This window comes from Phocoena sinus, chromosome 8, assembly GCF_008692025.1.
Source record: "Phocoena sinus isolate mPhoSin1 chromosome 8, mPhoSin1.pri, whole genome shotgun sequence".
In the NCBI taxonomy this organism is placed as follows: Eukaryota; Metazoa; Chordata; class Mammalia; order Artiodactyla; family Phocoenidae; genus Phocoena; species Phocoena sinus.
Window position 1 is genome coordinate 24,025,980 of NC_045770.1, and position 22,713 is coordinate 24,048,692.

The 22,713-nt window shown below is 37.7% G+C and overlaps 1 protein-coding gene across 1 annotated transcript in view; it reads left to right on the forward strand.

Moving 5' to 3' along the window:
- Nucleotides 1-22,713, forward strand: part of C8H11orf65 (chromosome 8 C11orf65 homolog) — a 99,340-nt gene that overhangs the window by 66,664 nt on the left and 9,963 nt on the right. Inside the window, exons 3-5 of the mRNA XM_032640911.1 lie at nt 1,153-1,206; nt 1,339-1,539; nt 2,957-3,087. Coding sequence (XP_032496802.1) covers nt 1,153-1,206; nt 1,339-1,539; nt 2,957-3,087 — 386 coding nt within the window. The remainder of the gene's footprint in view (nt 1-1,152; nt 1,207-1,338; nt 1,540-2,956; nt 3,088-22,713) is intronic.

Consider the following 22,713-nt stretch of genomic DNA (forward strand, 5'->3'; position numbering starts at 1 on the left):
TGTCTTCCTTAAATGTTTGATAGAATTAACCAGTGAACAAATCTGGGCCTGGTGTTTTCTACTTTGAAAGGTGAATTATTCATTAAATTTCTTTAATAGCTATCAATCTATTCATATTGTCTATTTCTCCTTATGTGAGGTTTGGAAGGTTATGTCTTTCAAGGAATCAATCCATTTTGTTTAGGTTATCAAATTTGTGAGTATAGCATTATTCATAATATTTGTTCATTATCATTTTAGTGTCCACGGAATCAGTAGTGATGACCTGTCTTTCATTTCTGATATTAGTATTTTGTGTTCTCTGTCTCTCTCATTGCTGCTACCCAGTATCACAGGACAGAGTGAGTATCATACAGTGTATCACTAGCCTGGGCAAAGATCAAAATTCAAAATTAGTAGTATGGTTTCTACTGAATATGTACCACTTTTGCACCATCATAAAGATGAAAAATTGTAAGTCAAATCATCATAAGTCAGGGACCGTGTGTGTGTGTGTGTGTGTGTGTGTGTGTGTGTGTGTGTAACTATTAGCCAGGAGAAAATTATGCAAAACTAATGTTGTCTTTCAGGCTGAACAATTTAGGGTAACATCTGTTTTCTCATCTAACTTAGTATAATCAGGAGACAGGCTGGGGACCAATAATTTTTTTCTCTACTTTCCATTTGGTGTGGGGCACTAAAATTTAGAAGACCAATTATATACAATTCTTACAAAATTTAAACATGGATTTTTGATTTAATAAAAGCTAGCTAGGAAAGGTCATCTATTGTTTAACTCAGATTCACCAGTCACATTTTTTTCTCTGAATTTACCTGGAAGATATTTAATATGAAAATAATATATTTGAGGGATTTTAAAAAAACTTCTGTTTTATGACTAAAAAATCACCTGACTTTTACACTTTTACATTACATAGAAAGGAAACATAGTTTGGTATCATTTTCCCAGTTATAATGTAAGCTGTTTTACTTATTGAGTGTCTATAAGAAAATAAAATCCTAAGATACTTTCTGATTTAAAATTAACTATTTGAGGTTTATTCACTTCATCTATTTCATAAATAATCAATATTCAACAACTGTTTAACATTATAGAGTGAGAAGTTGTGAACTGATATATACAGAATGTTGAAGACTAATTTTTTTTTATAGGCAGAACTTCTAGATGCTGCTGCTGGCATTAATGTACGATTCAGATTAGGTGGTGTAAGTATGGATAGATTCTTATTTAGTACTTTTAAAGCACATTTACATGAAATTTAAAAGATGTAATTTAAAAAAACATAAACCATTTTTCTAATTAAATTGAAACGGTCCTTTGAACTTTTCCAACTATAGGTTAAATTTCCACCTGAACTATACTATAAAATTTTCACTCACAGACATATTGAAGATCTGTGTGCTAATAGCCCTAGAGATTACACAAAACTTCCAGCAAAACATACATCTCATATTAAAAGTGATAATCTTCAGGAAGAGGATTATAGTGGCTGGTATCGTCGTACAGAGAACAATGGCTGGAGGCCTGTTTCTGATAAAGTAAGAAAAGATAAACATTAATAATTTTGAATATTATGTGCTTACAAACCTATCTGTCTTTCTGAAAATTAATTTTTAGATTATTTTTAAAAATAATGAATCCTACTAATTTAACTGATAAAATTTACTTAACTATTCTGTGGTTACTAAGATACAGCAATATATCTTTTTTTTTTTAATTTACTTCTACTTTTAATAGTCATCTTTGAATCTAGGCTATCTTTAGATACTCTGTGGCATTCAGCTATTACCCATCTTTATAACAAAGCAAATCTGAAGATGTTGTTGATTCTATATTAATCCTTGAACAAGAGGTGAGGGTTCTTGAGAATAATATGCCATTTTCTCTATAGAGCTTGTAACAGCAGACACTAGTGGGAGATCATTTGGGTTTCATGATGTTGGAAAATTTAACATGTGCTCATATGAACAGAATGATTTTAAATATATATAGTTCCTAATGCATATATGTGATTCTAGGACTTTTCTATAGACACCCATGTTTAATCTTTTTGTGGAAATAATTTCTATCTAAGGATATTTGTAAGCTTATATTTTTAAAGTTAACATTATCTGGTTCTATAGCTCTGGATATTTGTTTATATAGCCACAAGTATCTTCATTCAAATCCTCAATCTCTGATATACAGATTGTAGAATGTAGTATACTGAATATACTAAGTATGAAAAGTGAAAATGATCAAAGTGTGAATTCATTCATTCATTCAACAAACTTTATTGCATACCAACCAGATGTCAGGCATTGTACTAGATGCTTGGGAAGCAATAGTACATAAGAATAGTCCTTCCCCTCAAGTAGTTTGCTTTTAATTAAGGAGAAAGTCAAGTAAACAGGATATTTCAGTACAGTGCAGTGAATATGTGATTTAATAGAGGCAAGTTCAGAGTGCTGTGGGGGGTAACAAACTTTCCTCTTTGTTATTTAATGTGTATGTGGTGAGGGAGGAAGAATGAATTGGAAATAGGAAAACAGGCAATCAGTATAAAGTGTCAAACAGGGGAAACCACAAAGTCTTGGGACACAATGGTGAGATTTCTGTGTTCTTTGAGTGTGCCCATATTCCTTGAGGATTAGAGTCTTCAAAAGTCAATAGCACCTACTGGTCAGATCTGTTCTTATGAGAAACTAAAACACTCTTAGAATATGTCTATTCATTTATTCATTCAACAAATACTTATTAAATAGTACCTCAGTACACTAATTTTCCTATGGCATATGCCTCTTAAGGTTCAATGTGCCATTCACTTAATTAGAAATATCTTAAAAGGGTCTATCCTCTCCTCTATTTCTATCTTGGCATATTCCTACTGAACACATAGAAGTTCTTTTCTATAGTCAGATAACCTCATAATCAGTAATCCAATATTTTGTGTATTCATTTTTCATTTCTCAATAGTTTTGGAAGTCTACTGAGAATGTAATGGTGGGAGACAAAAAGGAAAGTGAATTCCATTTCTCTAAATTGAAGAGAAGGCAAGATATAGAAAAGAAAAGAAAAATTAGAAAAATACAATGGATGCAGCAAATGTAAGTTGATGAAATACTTAGACTTACTAAAGAAGTATACAGTCATTTTTTTAGACTGCTATCACTACTAAAGTAACTACATGTTACTTTAAAAATAAGATGAAATATTACAGTATATTTTTTAAAATACATAGAAAGCAAATACGTAATAAATGCCTGCTAGACACTGTTAATTTCTGGGATATAAACGGGAAAAGACAGGTTCTCTTTGACCACAAGGAAATCATAATCTTTTGGAACATGAGATATGAAAATCAGCATTTACTCTTATATATGAGATAACTTTAATATGACCCACTAGACCCATTCTATACCATTCTCAACCTTTCTTTCTCCCCTAAAGAAACTGACTTGTACAGATTACACTAAAAGTCATTCTGGACTTATCTAACAAATATTAAAAGCAAGTCTCAAAAGAATCAAATTGTTTCCAAGTCTACTTGACAATGTATAAGAACAAAGCCCCCAAATATTTAAAGGAACACAATAAACTCAAGTGGTCAAAATCTATAAAATTTACAATGTCTACCATATAGTAATCGATTACCAGGCACTCAAAGAAGCAGGAAAATATATCCCTGAGAAGAAAAAATAATATCAGCTAACTCACCAAAAATATCTTTTAAAAATAAAAATGGAGAGACACGAGGGGGAAGACGGCGGAAGAGTAAAACACCAGAGATCACCCTTCCTCCCCAAAGATATATCAGAAATACATCTACACGTGGAACAACTCCTACAGAACACCCACTGAACGCTGGCAGAAGACCTCAGACCTCCCAAAAGGCAAGAAACTCCCCACGTACCTGGGTAGGGCAAATGAAAAAAGAATAAACAGAGACAAAAGAATAGGGACGGGACCCGCACCAGCGGGAGGGAGCTGTGAAGGAGGAAATGTTTCCACACACTAGGAAGCTCCTTCGCAGGCGGAGACTGTGGGGTGGCGGAGGGGGGAAGCTTCAAAGCCACAGAGGAGAGAGCAGCAACAAGGTGCGGAGGGCAAAGCAGAGAGATTCCTGCACAGAGGATTGGTGCCAACTGGCACTCACCAGCCCGAGAGGCTTGTATGCTCAACCGCTGGGGCGGCTGGGGGCTGGGAGCTGAGGCTCGGGCCTTGGTCGGAGCGCAGGGAGAGGACTGGCTGCGTGAACACAGCCTGAAGGGGTTAGTGCACCACGGCTAGCCGGCATGGAGTCCGGGGGAAAGTCTGGACCTGACGAAGAGGCAAGAGACTTTTTCTTCCCTCTTTGTTTCCTGGTGCGTGGGGAGACGGGATTAAGAGCGCTGCTTAAAGGAGTTCCAGAGGCGGGTGCGAACTGCGGCTAACAGTGCGGACCCCAGAGACGGGCATGAGACGCTAAGGCTGCTGCTGCCACCACCAAGAAGCCTAGTGTGCGAGCACAGCGTCACTATCCACACCCCCCTTCCGGGGAGCCTGTGCAGCCTGCCACTGCCAGGGTCCAGAGATCCAGGCACAACTTCCCCTGGAGAACACATGGTGTGCCTCAGGCTGGTGCAACGTCCTGCTGGCCTCTGCCGCCGCAGGCTCGCCGCGCACTTCCATGGCGTTCCTCCCCGTGGCCTGAGTGAGCCACAGCCCCCGAATCAGCGGCTCCTTTAACCACCATTCTTTCTGAGCGAAGAACAGACGCCCTCCCGGCGACCTACACGCAAAGGCGGGGCCAAATCCAGAGCTGAGCCCGGGTGCTATGCGAAGAAGAGAAAGGAAATTTTTCCAAGCAGCCTCAGGAGCAGTGGATTAAAGCTCCACAATCAACTTGATGTACCCGTGGATAGGTGGAATACCTGAATAGACAGCGAATCATCCCAAATTGAGGAGGTGGACTTTGAGAGCAAGATATATTGTTTTTTCCCCTTTTCCTCTTTTTCTGACTGTGTATGTGTATGCTTCTGTGTGAGATTTTGTCTGTATAGCTTTGCTTTCACCATTTGTCCTAGGGTTCTGTCCGTCCATTTTGTTTTGTTTTGTTTTTACTTAAAAAAACTTTTTTTCTTAATAATTATTTCTTACTTTTTATTTTAATAACTATTTTATTTTATCTTTATTTTATTTTATCCTCCTTCTTTCTTTCTTTCTGCTTTTTCTCCCTTTTATTCTGAGCTGTGTGGATGAAAGGCTCTTGGTGCTGAAACCAGGAGTCAGTGCTGTGCCTCTGAGGTGGGAGAGCCAACATCAGGACACTGGTCCACAAGAGACCTCCCAGCTCCACGTAATATCAAATGGCGAAAATCTCCCAGAGATCTCCATCTCAACACCAACACTCAGCTTCACTCAACGACCAGCAAGCTACATTGCTGGACACCCTATGCCAAACAACTAGCAAGACAGGAACACAACCCCACTCATTAGCAGAGAGGCTGCCTAAAATCATAATAAGGCCACAGACACCCCAAAACACACCATCAGATGTGGACCTGCCCACCAGAAAGACAAGATCCAGCCTCATCCACCAGAACACAGGCACTAGTCTCCTCCACCAGGAAGCCTACACAACCCACTGAACCAACTTTAGCCACTGGAGACATTCAACAAAAACAACGGGAACTACGAACCTGCAGCCTGCGAAAAGGAGACCCCAAACACAGTAAGATAAGCAAAATGAGAAGACAGAAAAACACACAGCAGGTGAAGTAGCAAGATAAAACCCACCAGACCCAAAAAATGAAGAGGAAATAGGCAGTCTACCTGAAAAAGAATTCAGAATAATGATAGTAAAGATGATCCAAAATCTTGGAAATAGAATAGAGAAAATGCAAGAAACATTTAACAAGGACCTAGAAGAACTAAAGAGGAAACAAGCAATGATGAACAACACAATAAGTGAAATTAAAAATACTCTAGAAGGGATCAGTAGCAGAATAACTGAGTCAGAAGAACGGATAAGTGACCTGGAAGATAAAATAGTGGAAATAACTACTGCAGAGCAGAATAAAGAAAAAAGAATGAAAAGTGAATTGAGGACAGTCTCAGAGACCTCTGGGACAACATTAAACCACACCAACATTCGAATTATAGGGGTCCCAGAAGAAGAAGAGAAAAAGAGAGGGACTGAGAAAATATTTGAAGAGATTATACTTGAAAACTTCCCTAATATGGGAAAGGAAATAGTTAATCAAGTCCAGGAAGCACAGAGAGTCCCATACAGGATAAATCCAAGGAGAAACACACCAAGACACATATTAATCAAACTGTCAAAAATTAAATACAAAGAAAACATATTAAAAGCAGCAAGGGAAAAACAACATATAACACACAAGGGAATCCCCATAAGGCTAACAGCTGATCTTTCAGCAGGAACTCTGCAAGCCAGAAGGAACTGGCAGGACATACTTAAAGTGATGAAGGAGAAAAACCTACAACCATGATTACTCTACCCAGCAAGGATCTCATTCAGATTTGATGGACAAATTAAAACCTTTACAGACAAGCAAAAGCTGAGTGAGTTCAGCACCACCAAACCAGCTTTACAACAAATGCTAAAGGAACATCTCTAGGCAAGAAACACAAGAGAAGGAAAAGACCTACAATAACAAGCCCAAAACAACTAAGAAAATGGGAATAGGAACATACATATCAATAATTACCTTAAATGTAAATGGATTAAATGCTCCCACCAAAAGATACAGACTGGCTGAATGGATAAAAAAAACAAGACCCATATATAGGCTGCCTACAAGAGACCCACTTCAGACCTAGGGACACATACAGACTGAAAGTGAGGGGAGGGAAAAAGATATTCCATGCAAATGGAAACCAAAAGAAAGCTGGCATAGCAATTCTCATATCAGACAAAATAGACTTTAAAATAAAGACTATTACAAGAGACAAAGAAGGACACTACATATTGATCAAGGGATTGATCCAAGAAGAAGATATAACAATTGTAAATATTTATGCACCCAACATAGGAGCACCTCAATACATAAGGCAAATACTAACAGCCATAAAAGGGGAAATCTACAGTTACACATCCATAGTAGGGGACTTTAACATCCCACTTTCACCAATGGACAGATCATACAGAATGAAAATAAATAAGGAAACACAAGCTTTAAATGATACATTAAACAAGATGGATTTGTTTGATATTTGATATTTATAGGACATACCATCCCAAAACAACAGAATACACATTTTTCTCAAGTGCTCATGGAACATTCTCCAGGATAGATCATATCTTCGGTCAAAAATCAAGCCTTGGTAAATTTAAGAAAACTGAAGTTGTATCAAGTATCTTTTCCAACCACGACACTATGAGAATAGATACCAATTACAGGAAAAGATCTGTAACAAAATACAAACACATGGAGACTAAACAATGCACTACTTAATAACGAAGTGATCACTGCAGAAATCAAAAAAATACCTAGAAACAAATGACAATGGAGACACGACGACCCAAAACATATGGGATGCAGCAAAAGCAGTTCTAAGAGGGAAGTTTATAGCAATACAATCCTACCTTAAGAAACAGGAAATATCTCGAATAAACAACCTAACCTTGCTCCTAAAGCAATTAGATAAAGAAGAACAAAAACACTCCAAAGTTAGCAGAAGGAAAGAAATCATAAAGATCAGATCAGAAATAATTGAAAAAAATGAAGGAAACGATAGCAAAGATCAATAAAACTAAACCCTGGTTCTTTGAGAAGATAAACAAAATTGATAAACCATTAGCCAGACTCATCAAGAAAAAAAGGAAGAAGACTCAAATAAATAGAATTAGAAATGAAAAAGGAGAAGTAACAACTGACACTGCAGAAATATAAAGGATCATGAGAGATTACTACAAGCTATTCTATGCCAATAAAATGGACAAACTGGAAGAAATGGACAAATTCTTAGAAATGCACAACCTGCTGAGACTGAAGCAGGAAGAAATAGAAAATATGAACAGACCAATCACAAGCACTGAAATTGAAACTGTGATTAAAAATCTTCCAACAAAAGCCCAGGACCAGATGGCTTCACAGGCGAATTCTATCAAGCATTTAGAGAAGAGCTAACACCTATCTTTCTCAAACTCTTCCAAAGTATAGCAGAGGGAGGAACACTCCCAAACTCATTGTATGAGGCCACCATCACCTTGATACCAAAACCAGACAAGGATGTCACAAAGAAAAAAAACTACAGGCCAATATCACTGATGAACATAGATGCAAAAATCCTCAACAAAATATTAGCAAACAGAATCCAACAGCACATTAAAAGGATCATACACCATGATCAAGTGGATTTATTCCAGAGAATGCAAGATTCTTCAATATATGCAAATCAATCAATGTGATAAACAATATTAACAAATTGAAGGAAAAAACTATATGATTATCTCAATAGATGCAGAGAAAGCTTTCAACAAAATTCAACACCCATTTATGATAAAAATCCTGCAGAAAGTAGGCAGAGGGAACTTTCTTCAACATAATAAAGGCCATATATGACAAACCCACAGCCAACATTGTCCTCAATGGTGAAAAACTGAAAGCACTTCCACTAAGACCAGGAACAAGACAAGGTTGTCCACTCTCACCACTATCTCTCTCTCTATATATATATTTTTGCGATACGCAGGCCTCTCAATGTTGTGGCCTCTCCCGCTGTGGAGCACAGGCTCTGGACGCACAGGCTCAGTGGCCATGGTGCACGGGCTCAGCCACTCCACGGCATGTGGGATCTTTCTGGACTGGGGCAAGAACCCGTGTCCCCTGCATCGGCAGGGGGACTCTCAACAACTGCGCCACAAGGGAAGTCCCTCACCACTCTTATTCAACATAGTTTTGGAAGTTTTAGCCACAATAATCAGAGAAGAAAAGGAAATAAAAGGGATCCAAATCAGAAAAGAAGAAGTAAAGCTGTCACTGTTTGCAGATGACATGATACCATACATAGAGAATCCTAAAGATGCTACCAGAAAACTACTAGAGCTAATCAATGAATTTGGTAAAGCAGCAGGATACAAAATTAATGCACAGAAATCTCTGTCATTCCTATACACTAATGATGAAAAATCTGAAAGTGAAATCAAGAAAACACTCCCATTTACCATTGTAACAAAAAGAGTAAAATATCTAGGAATAAACCTACCTAAGGAGACAAAAGACATGTATGCAGAAAATTATAAGACACTGATGAAAGAAATTAAAGATGATACAAATAGATGGAGAGATATACCATTTTCTTGGATTAGAAGAATCAACATTGTGAAAATGACTCTACTACCCAAAGCAATCTACAGATTCAATGCAATCCCTATCAAACTACTACTGGCATTTTTCTCAGAACTAGAACAAAAAAATTTCACAATTTGTATGGAAGCACAAAAGACCCTGAATGGCCAAAGTAATCTTGATAATGAAAAACGGTGCTGGAGGAATCAGGCTCCCTGACTTCAGACTATACTACAAAGCTACAGTAATCAAGACAGTATGGTACTGCCACAAAAACAGAAAGATAGATCAATGGAAGAGGATAGAAAGCCCAGAGATAAACCCACACACGTATGGTCACCTTATCTTTGATAAAGGAGGCAGGAATGTATAGTGGAGAAAGGACAGCCTCTTCAATAAGTGGTGCTGGGAAAACAGGACAGGTACATGTAAAAGTATGAGATTAGAACATTCCCTAACACCATACATAAAAATAAGTTCAAAATGCATTAAAGACCTAAATGTAAGGCCAGAAACTATCAAACTCTTAGAGGAAAACATAAGCAGAACACTCTATGACATAAATCACAGCAAGATCCTTTTTGACCCACCTCCTAGAGAAATGGAAATAAAAGCAAAAATAAACAAATGAGACCTAATGAAACTTCAAAGCTTTTGCACAGCAAAGGAAACCATAAACAAGACAAAAAGACAACCTTCAGAATGGGAGAAAATATTTGCAAATGAAGCAATTGACAAAGGATTAATCTCCAAAATTTACAAGCAGCTCATGCAGCTCAATAACAAAAAAACAAACAACCCAATCCAAAAATGGGCAGAACACCTAAATAGACATTTCTCCAAAGAAGATATACAGATTGCCAACAAACACATGAAAGAATGCTCAACATCATTAATCATTAGAGAAATGCAAATCAAAACTACAATGAAATATCATCTCATACCAGTCAGAATGGCCATCAGTTAAAAATCTAGAAACAATAAATGCTGGGGAGGATGTGGAGAAAAGGGTACACTCTTGCACTGCTGATGGGAATATGAATTGGTACAGCCACTATGGAGAACAGTATGGAGGGTCCTTAAAAAACTACAAATAGAACTACCATACGACCCAGCAATCCCACTAGTGAGCATATACCCTGAGAAAATCATAATTCAAAAAGAGTCATGTACCAAAATGTTCATTGCAGCTCTATTTACAATAGCCAGGACATGGAAACAACCTAAGTGTCCATCACCCGATGAATGGATAAAGAAGAGGTGGCACATATATACAATGGAATATTAGCCATAAAAAGAAACGAAATTGAGTTATTTGTAATGAGGTGCATGGACCTAGACTCTGTCATACAGAGTGAAGTAATTCAAAAAGAGAAAGATAAATACCGTATGCTAACACATTTATATGGAATCTAAGGGGGAAAAAAATGTCATGAAGTATCTAGGGGTAAGACCGGAATAAAGACACAGACCTACTAGAGAATGGACTTGAGGATATGGGGAGGGGGAAGGGTAAGCTGTGACAAAGTGAGAGAGTGGCATGGACATATATACACTACCAAACGTAGAATAGATTGCTAGTGGGAAGCAGCCGCATAGCATAGGGAGATCAGCTCAGTGCTTTGTGACCACCTGGAGGGGTGGGATAGGGAGGGTGGGAGGGAGGGAGATGCAAGAGGGAAGAGATATGGGAACATATATATATGTATAACTGATTCACTTTGTTATAAAGCAGAAACTAACACACCATTGTAAAGCAATTGTACTCCAATAAAGATGAAAAAAAAAATGGAAGAAAACATTTCAGACAGACAAAAGCTGAGTTCTATCACCATGAATGGACCAGCAGTATAAAGAACTTTTCTTCCTACTACTTTAATCTCTTTTTTTTTTAATATTTATTTATTTGGCTGCACCGGGTCTTAGTTGCGGCGCATGGGCTCCTTAGTTGTGGCATGAATGTGGGATCTAGTTCCCCAACCAGGGATAGAACCCAGTCTCCCTGCATTGGGAGCGCAGCATCTTATCCACTACGCCACCAGGGAAGTCCCTACACTTACTTTTTTTTTTTTTTTTGGTTTAATAAAAAATGAAAATACAACATATTAAATTTGGGGGATGCAGCTAAAGAAGTACTTACAGGAATATTTATAGCATTTTCTATGAGGCAAGTGTTATTGGATATAAAACCACTCAAGGCTTATGAGAAAAAAAGATATTACAAGAAAATAACAACCAATATCTCTCATGAACATAGATACATGATAATAAATAACATTATAAACAAATGGAGTTTATCCCAGGAATACAATATTGGTTTAACATTTGGAAATCAATCAATGCAATCCACCATATTAACAGACAAAAAAAAACTGGATATGCTCATCTCAAAAGATGCAGAGAAATTACTTACAAAATTACCATTTGTAATGAAAACTCTTGGCAAACTAGAAATAGATAAGAGCCTCCTCAACTTGATGAAGGGCATCTATAAAAAGTCTGCATCCAACATGATACTTAATGGTGAATGGCTGAATGCTTTCTCTCTAAAATCAGGAACAAGGCAAGGATGTCTGCACTCACCACTTCTTTACAACATTGCATTGAAGTCCTAGTCAGTGCAATAAGGGTGGCAGGGCAGAGTGGTGGGGGAGACACTGAGGTTGGAAAGGAAGAACTAAAACAGTCCTTGTTCACAGTTGACATGATCATCTAAGTACAGAATTCGAAGGAATCTACTAAAAAGCTACTGGAACTAATAGGTGAGTTTATCAAGGCTGTGAGGTACAGAAGCCAATTGCATTGCAACAAACAACAAAAACATTTACAGTAGCATCAGAAAATATGAAATACCTAGGCCTAAATTGAGGGGAAAATCTACATGACCTGTACACTGAAAAGTAATAAATATTGCTGATAAAACTTAGAGAAGACTTAATAAACAAATAGCCATAAGATATTAATGGACCAGAAGACTCAATATTGTTAAGATGTCAGTTCTCTCCAAATTGATGTATACAGTCAATGTAATCACAATCAAAATTTCCAGCAGGGTTTTATGTGGAATTTGACAAGTTGATTTGAAAATTTGTATGTAAATACAAAGGAACTAGAATGATCAAAATAATTTTGGAAAAAAATTTGGAGAACTTACATTACCTCATTTTAAGACTTATTATAAAGCCACTGTAATCAAGACCTTGTGGGGGGTCCCTGGTGGAGAAGTGTTTACGAATATGCCTGTCAATGCATGGGACATGGGTTCAACCCCTGGTCCAGGAAGATCCCGTATGCCATGGAGAAACTAAGCCTGTGTGCCACAACTACTGAGACTGCACGCCTAGAGCCCGTGCTCTGTAACAAGAGAAGCCACCACAATGAGAAGCCCGTGCACCACAAGAGTAGCCCCCGCTCGCCGCAACTAAAGAAAGCCCGTGTGCAGCAACGAAGACCCAACACAGCCAAAACTAAAAATAAATTAAATAAATAATTTATTTTTAAAAAAGACATTGTGGTATTGGCATTAATATAGACATACAGATCAATGGAACAGAATAGACAGTTGAGAAATAGACCTACACACATATTGTTAATTGAGTTTCAACACAGGTGCCACAGCAATTTAATTGGAAAAGGATATTCTTTATTTTATTTTATTTTATTTTGCGATACACGGGCCTCTCACTGTTGTGGCCTCTCCCGCTGTGGAGCATAGGCTCCGGACGCGCAGGCTCAGCGGCCATGGCTCACAGGCCTAGCCGCTCCGCACCATGTGGGATCTTCCCGGACCGGGGCACGAACCCGTGTCCCCTGCATCGGCAGGCGGACTCTCAACCACTGCGCCACCAGGGAAGCCCAGAAAAGAATATTCTTTTCAACAAATTGGATACTCAAATGCAGAGAAATGAATCTTGATCCTTATCTCGCATCATATATAAAATTCATTTGGAAAATATCATAGATCTAAATATAAGAATTAACACCATAGTGCATACAACTCAATATCAAAAAAACAAACAACCCAATCAAAAAGTGGGCAGAAGACTTAAATAGACATTTCTCCAAAGAAGACATACAGATGACCAACAGACACATGAAAAGATGCTCAACATCGTGAATTATTAGAGAAATGCAAATCAAAACCACAATGAGGTATCACCTCACACCTTTCAGGATGGCAATCACCAAAAAGTCTACAAATAATAGATGCTGGAGAGGGTGTGGAGAAAAGGAAACCCTCTACACTGTTGGTGGGAATGTAAATTGGTACAGCCACTATGGAAAACAGTATGGAGGTTCCTTAAACTAAAAAGGAGCTACCATATGATCCAGCAATCCCATTCCTGAGCATATATCCAGCAAAGATAGAAACGCTAATTTGAAAAGATACATGTATCCCAATGTTCATAGCACCACTATTTACAATAGCCAGGGTATGGAAACAACCCAAGCCCATCAACAGATGATTGGTTTAAGAAGATGTGTTTATATATATATATATATATATATATATATATATATATATATATATATATATAAAATGGAATATTAGCCATAAGAAAGAATAAAATAATGCCATTTGCAGTAACATGGATAGACCTAGAGAATATCATACTAAGTGAAATAAGTCAGACAGAGAAAAGACAAATATTACATGATATCCCTTATATGTGGCATCTAAAAATAATACAAATGAAACTATATACAAAACAGAATCAGAATTACAGACATAGAAAACAAACTTATGATTACCAAAGGGGAAAGTGTGGAGAGGGATAATTTAGGAGATGGGATTAACAGATACAAACTCGTATACATTAAATAGATAAGCAACAAGGATTTACTGTATAATATAGGGAACTATATTCAATATCTTATAATAACCTATAATGGAAAATAATGTGAAAAGTATGTATATATCTGAAAAATATCATAAAATAAAAGCACTTTAAAAAAATCAGAGTTAACACTATAAAATATTCAAAAGTAAGCAAACAAGAAAATCTTAGTGACTTTGTTTCTGGCAAAGATTTCTTAAATAGGACACAGAACGCAAGAAGTATAAAAGAAAAAATTGTTAAATTTCACTTCATCAAAGTTAAAAGCTATTCCTCTCCTGAAAACACTTTTGCAAAAATAAAAATGCAAGTCACAGACAGGAAGAGAACATTTGCAAAATATGTACATGATAAAAGTCTTATATTTAGAATATGTAAAAAAAAACCCTCAAAATTCAATGATAAGAATACAACCTAATTTTAAAATGGGCAAAAGATCTGAACACTCTACCAATGAATATACAGATAGCAAAAAAGCACAAGTGAACTAATGACTATCATCATTAGTCATTAGGAAAGTGCAAAACAAAACTGTAATGAGATACCACTGCATAACCACTAGAATGGCTAAAACAGTCTGTCATACCAATTATTGGCATGGATATGGAGCAAATGCAAACTGGTACACACACTTTGGAAAACAGTTTGACAGGTTTTTTTAAATTTTACAAGTTACACACATCTACTATTAAATCCAGCCATTCTACTCAGATATTTACCCAAGAGAAATAAAAACATGTCTACAGAAAGGTTGTAATGCAAGTTCATAGCTGCTTTATTTCTAATAGCCCCAAACCAGAAACAACCCATCAACCCATCAACCCAAATGTCGATGGATAAACAAATTGTGATATATCTATACAAGGGAATACTACTCAGCAGTACAAAGGAAGGAATTGTTCATACATAACAACATGGATGAAACTCAAAATAATGATGCTGAATGAAAGCAACCAGTCAAGAAAGAGTACATATTATATGATTTCATTTACATAAAATTCTAGAAAATACAAAGAAATCTAGAATGACACAAAGCAGATGAGTAATTGTCTGGAGATGAGGGTGGGGGAAAGGAGGGAGGGAAGGATAACAAAGTAGCACAAGGAACTTTGGGGGGTGATGGATATGTTTGTTTCTTTTATTATAGTGATTGGTTCACAGGTGTATACTTATGTCAAAACTGTTCAAATTGTACAGCTTAAATACAGTCTACTGTATATCACTTATACCTCACTAAGTTGTAAAAAAAAATTTAAGAACATGATCAGACAATCAGAAGATCTCCATGGAGTAATCCTTCATCTCCTGTGGTTGCAGGGTGAGTTGGAGGCAATCCAGGGGCAAGTTGAAAGGGTCACAAAGTCATAGTGCTTGCAGTGCAATCAAAAGACCTAGACAGGTCTTGTGCACTAAGCTAGCTAAGGACATTAGTGGGGCAGAAGTGGAACGCTGAGAACTGGGATGGGGATATTTGGGCAGACATAGACAAAGCTGAGAACCTTGAGCCTTCAAACTCTCCTGCTGATGGAGGAAACCCTCCTCCCTGTTTTGAGGAAACCAGCCCTTCTCTGCATAAAGGCCTTTCAATGACTGCACCTGGCTCAGTTGTCCCACACACTTATGCTGATTCTCCTTAGGATTTCCCCACAACCATTTCCTCAATGCCTCCAGTCCACACTGAGACATATCTCAGGACAGTCCAGACAGAGAGGAACAAGATCTACTCCAGGAGGAGATGACATTTATAAACCAAAAGAGTTTTGAGAATTTACCAATCCGTATTGCCAGGAGCTCAGAAGCATGTGTGAATGTGGATTCTAAGGTGTTCAGAAGTTGATTGGGCTGAATTTATTGATATGGCCACACTCACCTGAGATTAGGGATTTAATGTGCTGGCTTGAGTATCCAGAAATAAATGGTGCTTAAGGACTTCCCTGGAGATCCAGTGGTTAGGACTCTGAGCTTCCACCACAGGGGGCCACGGGTTCTATCCCTGGTCAGGGAACTAAGATCCTGCAAGCAGCACAGTGCAGCCAAAAAAAACCAAACCAAACCAAAACAACAACAGAAATGGTGTTTGGTCTGTTAGTTTGGCTCATCAAAGCCTGAATTCAACCAAAGCTCTACAGTTACAAAATGCCTGAACTTCTCTAGTATACTGTAGAAAAGGATTTCTGAAGGCTTGGGGAATGCATATGTTTGTTCCTATTACGTGCAATATGTTTAGCCACCCACTGGCTATAACCGCAGTGGGACCCAGAGGATATCCTCTTCATCAGGTTATTAAGAAATTAGGGGAGCAGCAGAATTCTTGATGAATTTGTGGTGGTTATAGACTGAAGATGACAGTGGGGAAAATTGTGATGGAATTGATTCCTTTAGTTCACTGGGAATAATGGAACTTTGAAGTGGTAGAAGTCAGGTGGTGACACAAATTGCAGCTAAGATTCCTCCAGATGTGGTTTCTTTAATGGAGCAAATCAACACTGTCCCTAGCATTTGTTAGGCTGCTTTTGACCTGGCAAATGTGTTCTTTCCCATCCTGATCAGTAAACAAAAAGAGAAGAGTTTGCATTTACATGGAAATAACAGAGTGTACCTTTACATCTTGCTCTCAGAGCTATGTCAGCTTTCTTGCTCTTGTCCCCAGGGGCATGGTATCTCAGTTCCCATAAGACATCATGCCTGTCCTTTACGCTGGTGACCTTATACTGATTGACCATGGTGAGTAGAAAATGACAACTCCCTAGATGACTTAACAGGACAAATACACACTAGAAGGAGGGAGATAAACTTGGCAAAAAGTTAAGGGTCTGCCACATAGATGAAGCTTATAAACATTTTGGGATATCCTTTCTAAAGTGAGAGACAAGATTCTGTACCTTGCACCTTGAAGACACACAACACTCTCTGGATTTGGGAGGTAAAATATACCACATTTGAGCATGCTGCTCCAACCCATTTACTAGGTAATTAATAAGGCTAGCAGGTGCCAGTGGGACATGGTGTAAGAAAAAACATGATAGCAGGTTCACAATGTGGTCAAACTGCCCTAGCACTTGGGCTTTATAGCCCAGCAGTCCCAACAGTATTGGAAATGTCTCTGGCAGACAGTGAAAAGTTGTATGGAGCTTCTAAAGACCCCTAATAGGAAGATCATAGCATATACCTCTAGGGTTTAGGAGGAAGGTAGTGCCTGTCTCTGTCAAAAATTATTTGAAAATTTGTTCCAGGCTTGCTACTGGGTCCTGGTAGAGACCGGAAGCTTGTCAGTAGGATACCGAGTGCTATGTGATTATGAACTGACCTGGATTTTATCTAATCCATTGAACCGTAAAACAGAGTATACAGCATCATTTCAGTATAAAGTAGATGTATATATATGAGAATGGGTCTGAGAAGGTCCAGAAGCCCAAAGGTAAGCTGTATGAGCAGGTGGCCCAGACTTCTTCAACACCTACTTATGCTACATTGACTCCTGTTCATCTCCATACTTCTGGCTTCATGAGGAGTCACTTGTGACATGTTAACAGAGGGAGAGTATATTAGGTCTAATTCACTGAGGATCTGCACAGGATGCTGGCAACATCCAAAACCAGATAGTCACTAGATTACAATCCCTCAATTGGCCCAGAAAATGGTGAAAGGATATTCTCCCAGTGAGCACAACTGGAGGAAGCTCCACTTCATATACAAGGGGGGTTGGGATCTTATTGACTGTGGGCAGTAGCTAAAAGTCTCTCAGCTGATTGGGGACTTGGAAATAAGTTGGAAAACGTGATTAGGTCTGGGGAGAGATATACTCAGAATGGGCACTAAATATATTGGCGTCCTTGTGAATGTCCTCCAAAGGGCTTAGATAAGGCAAAAAGCTGTCAGTAGTCAGATGGATAAGATGATCCATCCCGTGGATGTCAGCATTTTCCGCCACTACTCAGCGATTGCCCAAAGTGGCCAGGGTTACAGGGATGGCAATACCATTCATTATAGAATGCCTTATCCATCATCATTTTATTACATACAACATTATCTACAACCAGGAGACCCATGTACAGCAAAGGAATTGTGGTAATGGGCTCAGAACAACAAAATACACTCATCGTTACCTAGAAACAGCTGGCTTTGACAGAATGGTGGTAAGACTTGCTGAAGCTCAGGTATAGCACCAGCTGGGAGCCATCTAGTAATAAGCCAATGCACATGAATAATAACCTTTTTTATTTCTTCTCTCTTTCCTATGTTTATTTATTCTCAAAACAATCCTCATCCATAACTGAGCTCTGTATTTCTAATTATATGGCCATTTCCATCTCAAACTCAACAGGTCCAAAACTGAATTTCTTATCTTTCGCATCATAAAAGTGGTTTCCTTTCAGTATTCCTCCTGGCCTCAGCTTATCTAGTCATCCAAGCCAGAAATGTAGATGTTGTCCTAGCCTTCTTACCTTTCATAAGCTCTTACGTGTAATCTGTCATTAGGTTCTATTAACTGTGCTTCCAAAGTATCTCCCAAGTCTGACATTTCTCTCACTCCCCACTGTAGCATCTCATCATTCTCAACTCTACTTCACCTGCCAAGTCCTTCTAATTGGTCTCTCTCTCTTTTTTTTTTTTTTTTTTTGCGATACGCGGGCCTCTCACTGCTGTGGCCTCTCCCGTCGCGGAGCACAGGCTCCGGACGCGCAGGCCCAGCAGCCATGGCCCACGGGCCCAGCCGCTCCGCGGCACATGGGACCCTCCCAGACCGGGGCACGAACCCGTGTCCCCCACATCGGCAGGCGGACTCCCAACCACTGCGCCACCAGGGAAGCCCTAATTGGTCTCTTTGTCTCTAATATCTTCTCCATCTCTCTATAAAGACAGAGGTGATTTTTTTAAAACATAAATTAAATCATTTCCTTACCTGAAACATGTTAGGGAATCCCCATCACCTACATCCCACATGATATTCTTTATCCTTAGGTTGCTCTTTTCTGGCTCCAGCTACACGGCAACAAGATCTTCATCTTTTGATACTTGGCTCAAATATCTCCTTCTGAAGCCTTCCCTGACATACCTAGACATAGTTAAGCACTTCCTTTTGATGTGCCCCATAGATCTTCTATATACTCAATTGTCATGTTTTTGCAATTATCTGTATATTTGTCTGCCTTCTCCACTAGGACTTTTAGTGCCTAAAGAACAGAGATTCTGTTCTATTTCTTAATTAGCACTGGGCCTCAGACACAGTAGATGCTTAATGAATATATGTTGCTTGCTTGCTGAATGAATGAATGCATTAATCCTTATGGCTGAGTGTCGTTTCCTTTTTGTAAAGTTGCAGGGGATGAATGAGAAATTTTACTTTGTGTGCTTTGGTAATTGATGGCATTTAAACCCTTCCATTTGACTGTTGCTGAGAATCAACGGTTAACAAAATCAACAAAACCTTGATTTTTTTAACCTCTGTCTTACTAAAAGAATTCTGATTTTCACATCTATTCCTTTCCTGTGTACCTACAGATCTTAGCTCTCCTTGACCTCATTTCCAATTTCAACCTTGGTTCTTAGTAGGTCTTTGCATTTAAACTTCTCTCCCTGTCATAATATTTAGAAAAAGTTTAATTTAAACATTAAATTTTTTAGTTTAGAAAAAATATGAGAACATTTTAAAGTGAATATATTGCAATATTATTTATAAAGTCAAATTTTTTATTGTATTTTTTTCTTTTTAAAATAGCACTCTACTTATAAAACAAGTTATGAGTATTATAAAGCGATCTTTATTCCTGATCACTATTGTATTTGAAATTCTGTTCGTACTTGCTAACTTGTTTTATGACTATTATAGACCACTCAATAGTGACTAATTTTTAAAGAGTTCAAAACAGAATTACATTATTGAAATAAGTTTTATAATTCTCTTTCAGCAAAGTATGAGAGCAAAAATAGATATTCTCTATTCCCTGAACATAACAGGCACCCATGTTTTAAATGAATGAATGAACGAATGATGGTACCCATTGGCCCAGATTTATTAATTAATTCTCATGCCACAACAAAAATGCATTTAGAAATCAAAAATGCTGGAAGGCTGGGGGTGAATGCATTTTTTTATGAATTCCTCCGTGTTTTACCTTCCCAAATATACAAACACCTAAGATTAGAGCTGGAAACCTGGATGCTGTTCCTTTTTTTTAATCTCATGGATTATATCCATTTAAAGTCTGACAAAGCAGAAACTTCATGAATGCAGGGACATATCTTGTCACTGTTCTATTTCTTGCCACAGGATTATATAAGCCTTCTTTTATTGAATGTTTACTATGTGCTAGTCTTTGTCCTAAATGCTTTACAGGGATTTACACTTGTAAACCTCTCAAGAAAGCTAGGAGGAAGTAGTGGATTTTTTTGAAGTATAATTGATTTACAATATTATATTAGTTTCAAGTGTACAACATAGTGATTCAATATTTTTAAAGATTATACTCCATTTAATGTTATTATAAAACAATGGCTATATTTTCCTGTGCTGTACGATATATCCTTGTTGCCTATCTTTTTTTTTTTTTTTTTTTTTGCTTATCTATTTTATACATAGTAGTTTGTCTCTCTTAATCCCCTACCCCTACGTTGCCCCTCCCCCTTCCCTCTCCTCACTGGTAACCTACTAGTTTGTTCTCTATATCTGTGGGTCTGTTTCTCTTTTGTTATATGCATTCACTTGTTTTAGTTTTTAGATTCCACATATAAGTGATACCATAGAGTATTTGTCTTTCTCTGTCTGACTTATTTCACTTAGCATAATACTCTCTAGGTCCATTCATCTTTTTGCAAACAGTTGAATTTCATTCTTTTTTATGGCTAATATTGCATTGTATATATATATATATATATATATATATATATATATATATACCACATCTTCTTTATCCATTTATTTGTTTGTTTGGTTTTTTTAACATCTTTATTAGAGTATAATTGCTTTACAATGGTGTGTTAGTTTCTGCTTTATAATAAAGTGAATCAGTTATACATATACATATGTTCCCATATCTCTTCCCTCTTGCATCTCCCTCGCTCCCACCCTCCCTAACCCACCCCTCTAGGTGGTCACAAACCACCTAGCTGATCTCCTTGTGCTATGCGGCTGCTTCCCACTAGCTATTTATTTTATGTTTGGTAATGTATATATATCCATGCCACTCTCTCACTTTGGACACTTAAGTTGCTTCCATATCTTGGCTATTGTAAATAACCCTGCAATGAACATTGGGATGCATGTATCTTTTCAAATTAGAGTTTTCATTTTACTTGGATTATATATACCCAGCTGTGGAATTGCTGGATCATATCGTAGTTCTATTTTTAGTTTTCTGAGGAACCTCTATATTGTTTTCCATAGTGACTGCATCAGTTTACATTTGTACAACTCTTCCCTTTTCTCCACATCCTCACCAAAATTTGTTATTTGTAGACTTTTTGATCAACATTCTGACAGGTGTGAGGTGATATCTCATCATGGTTTTGATTTGTATTTCTTGAATGATTAGCGATGTTGAGCATCTTTTCATGTGCCTGTTAGTGTTAGCCACCTGTATGTCTTCTTTGGAAGAATGTCTATTCAGATCTTCTGTTCTTTTTTTTAAATTGCATTGTTTGTTTTTTTGATATTGAGTTGTATGAGCTGTTTATATATTTTGGATATTAATCCCTTATCCGCCATATCATTTGCAAATATTTTCTCCCATTCAGTAGGTTGCCTTTTCATTTTGTTGATAGTTTCCTTTGCTGTGGAAAGATTTTAAGTTTAATTAAGTCCCATTTGTTTATTTATTTTTTATTTTTTTAATTGTTTTTTGCGTTACGTGGGCCTCTCACTGCTGTGGCCTCTCCCGTTGCAGAGCACAGGCTCTGGACACGCAGGCTCAGTGGCCATGGCTCACGGGCCCAGCCACTCCACGGTATGTGGGATCCTCCCAGTCTGGGGCACGAACCCATGTCCCCTGTATCGGCAGGTGGACTCTCAACCAGTGCGCCACCAGGGAAGCTCCCATTTGTTTATTTTTGACTTTATTTCTTTTACCTTAGGAGACATATCCAAAACACCTGCTATAACTTATGTAAAATTGCATCAAAAAGAAAAAAATACCTAGAGATAAACTTAACCAAGGAGGTGAAGACCTATACTCTAAAAACTGTAAAACACTGATGAAGGAATTTGAAAATGATACAAAAAAATGGAAATATATACCATGTTCTTGGATTGGAAGAATTAGTATTGTTAAAATGACCATACTACCCAAAGCAATCTACAGATTTAATGCAATCTCTATCAAAATACCCAGGACATTTTCCCCAGAACTAGGACAAATAATCCTAAATTTATATGGAACCACAAAAGACCCCTAACTGCCAAAGCAATCTTGAGAAAGAAGAACAGAGCTGGAGGTATCACTCTCCCAGACTTCAAACTATACTACAAATCTACAGTAATCAAAACAGTATGGTACTAGCACAAAAACAGACACATAGATGGATGGAACAGAATAGAGTGCCCAGAAATAAACCCACACACTTACAGTCAATTAACCCACAACAAAGGAGACAAGAATGTACA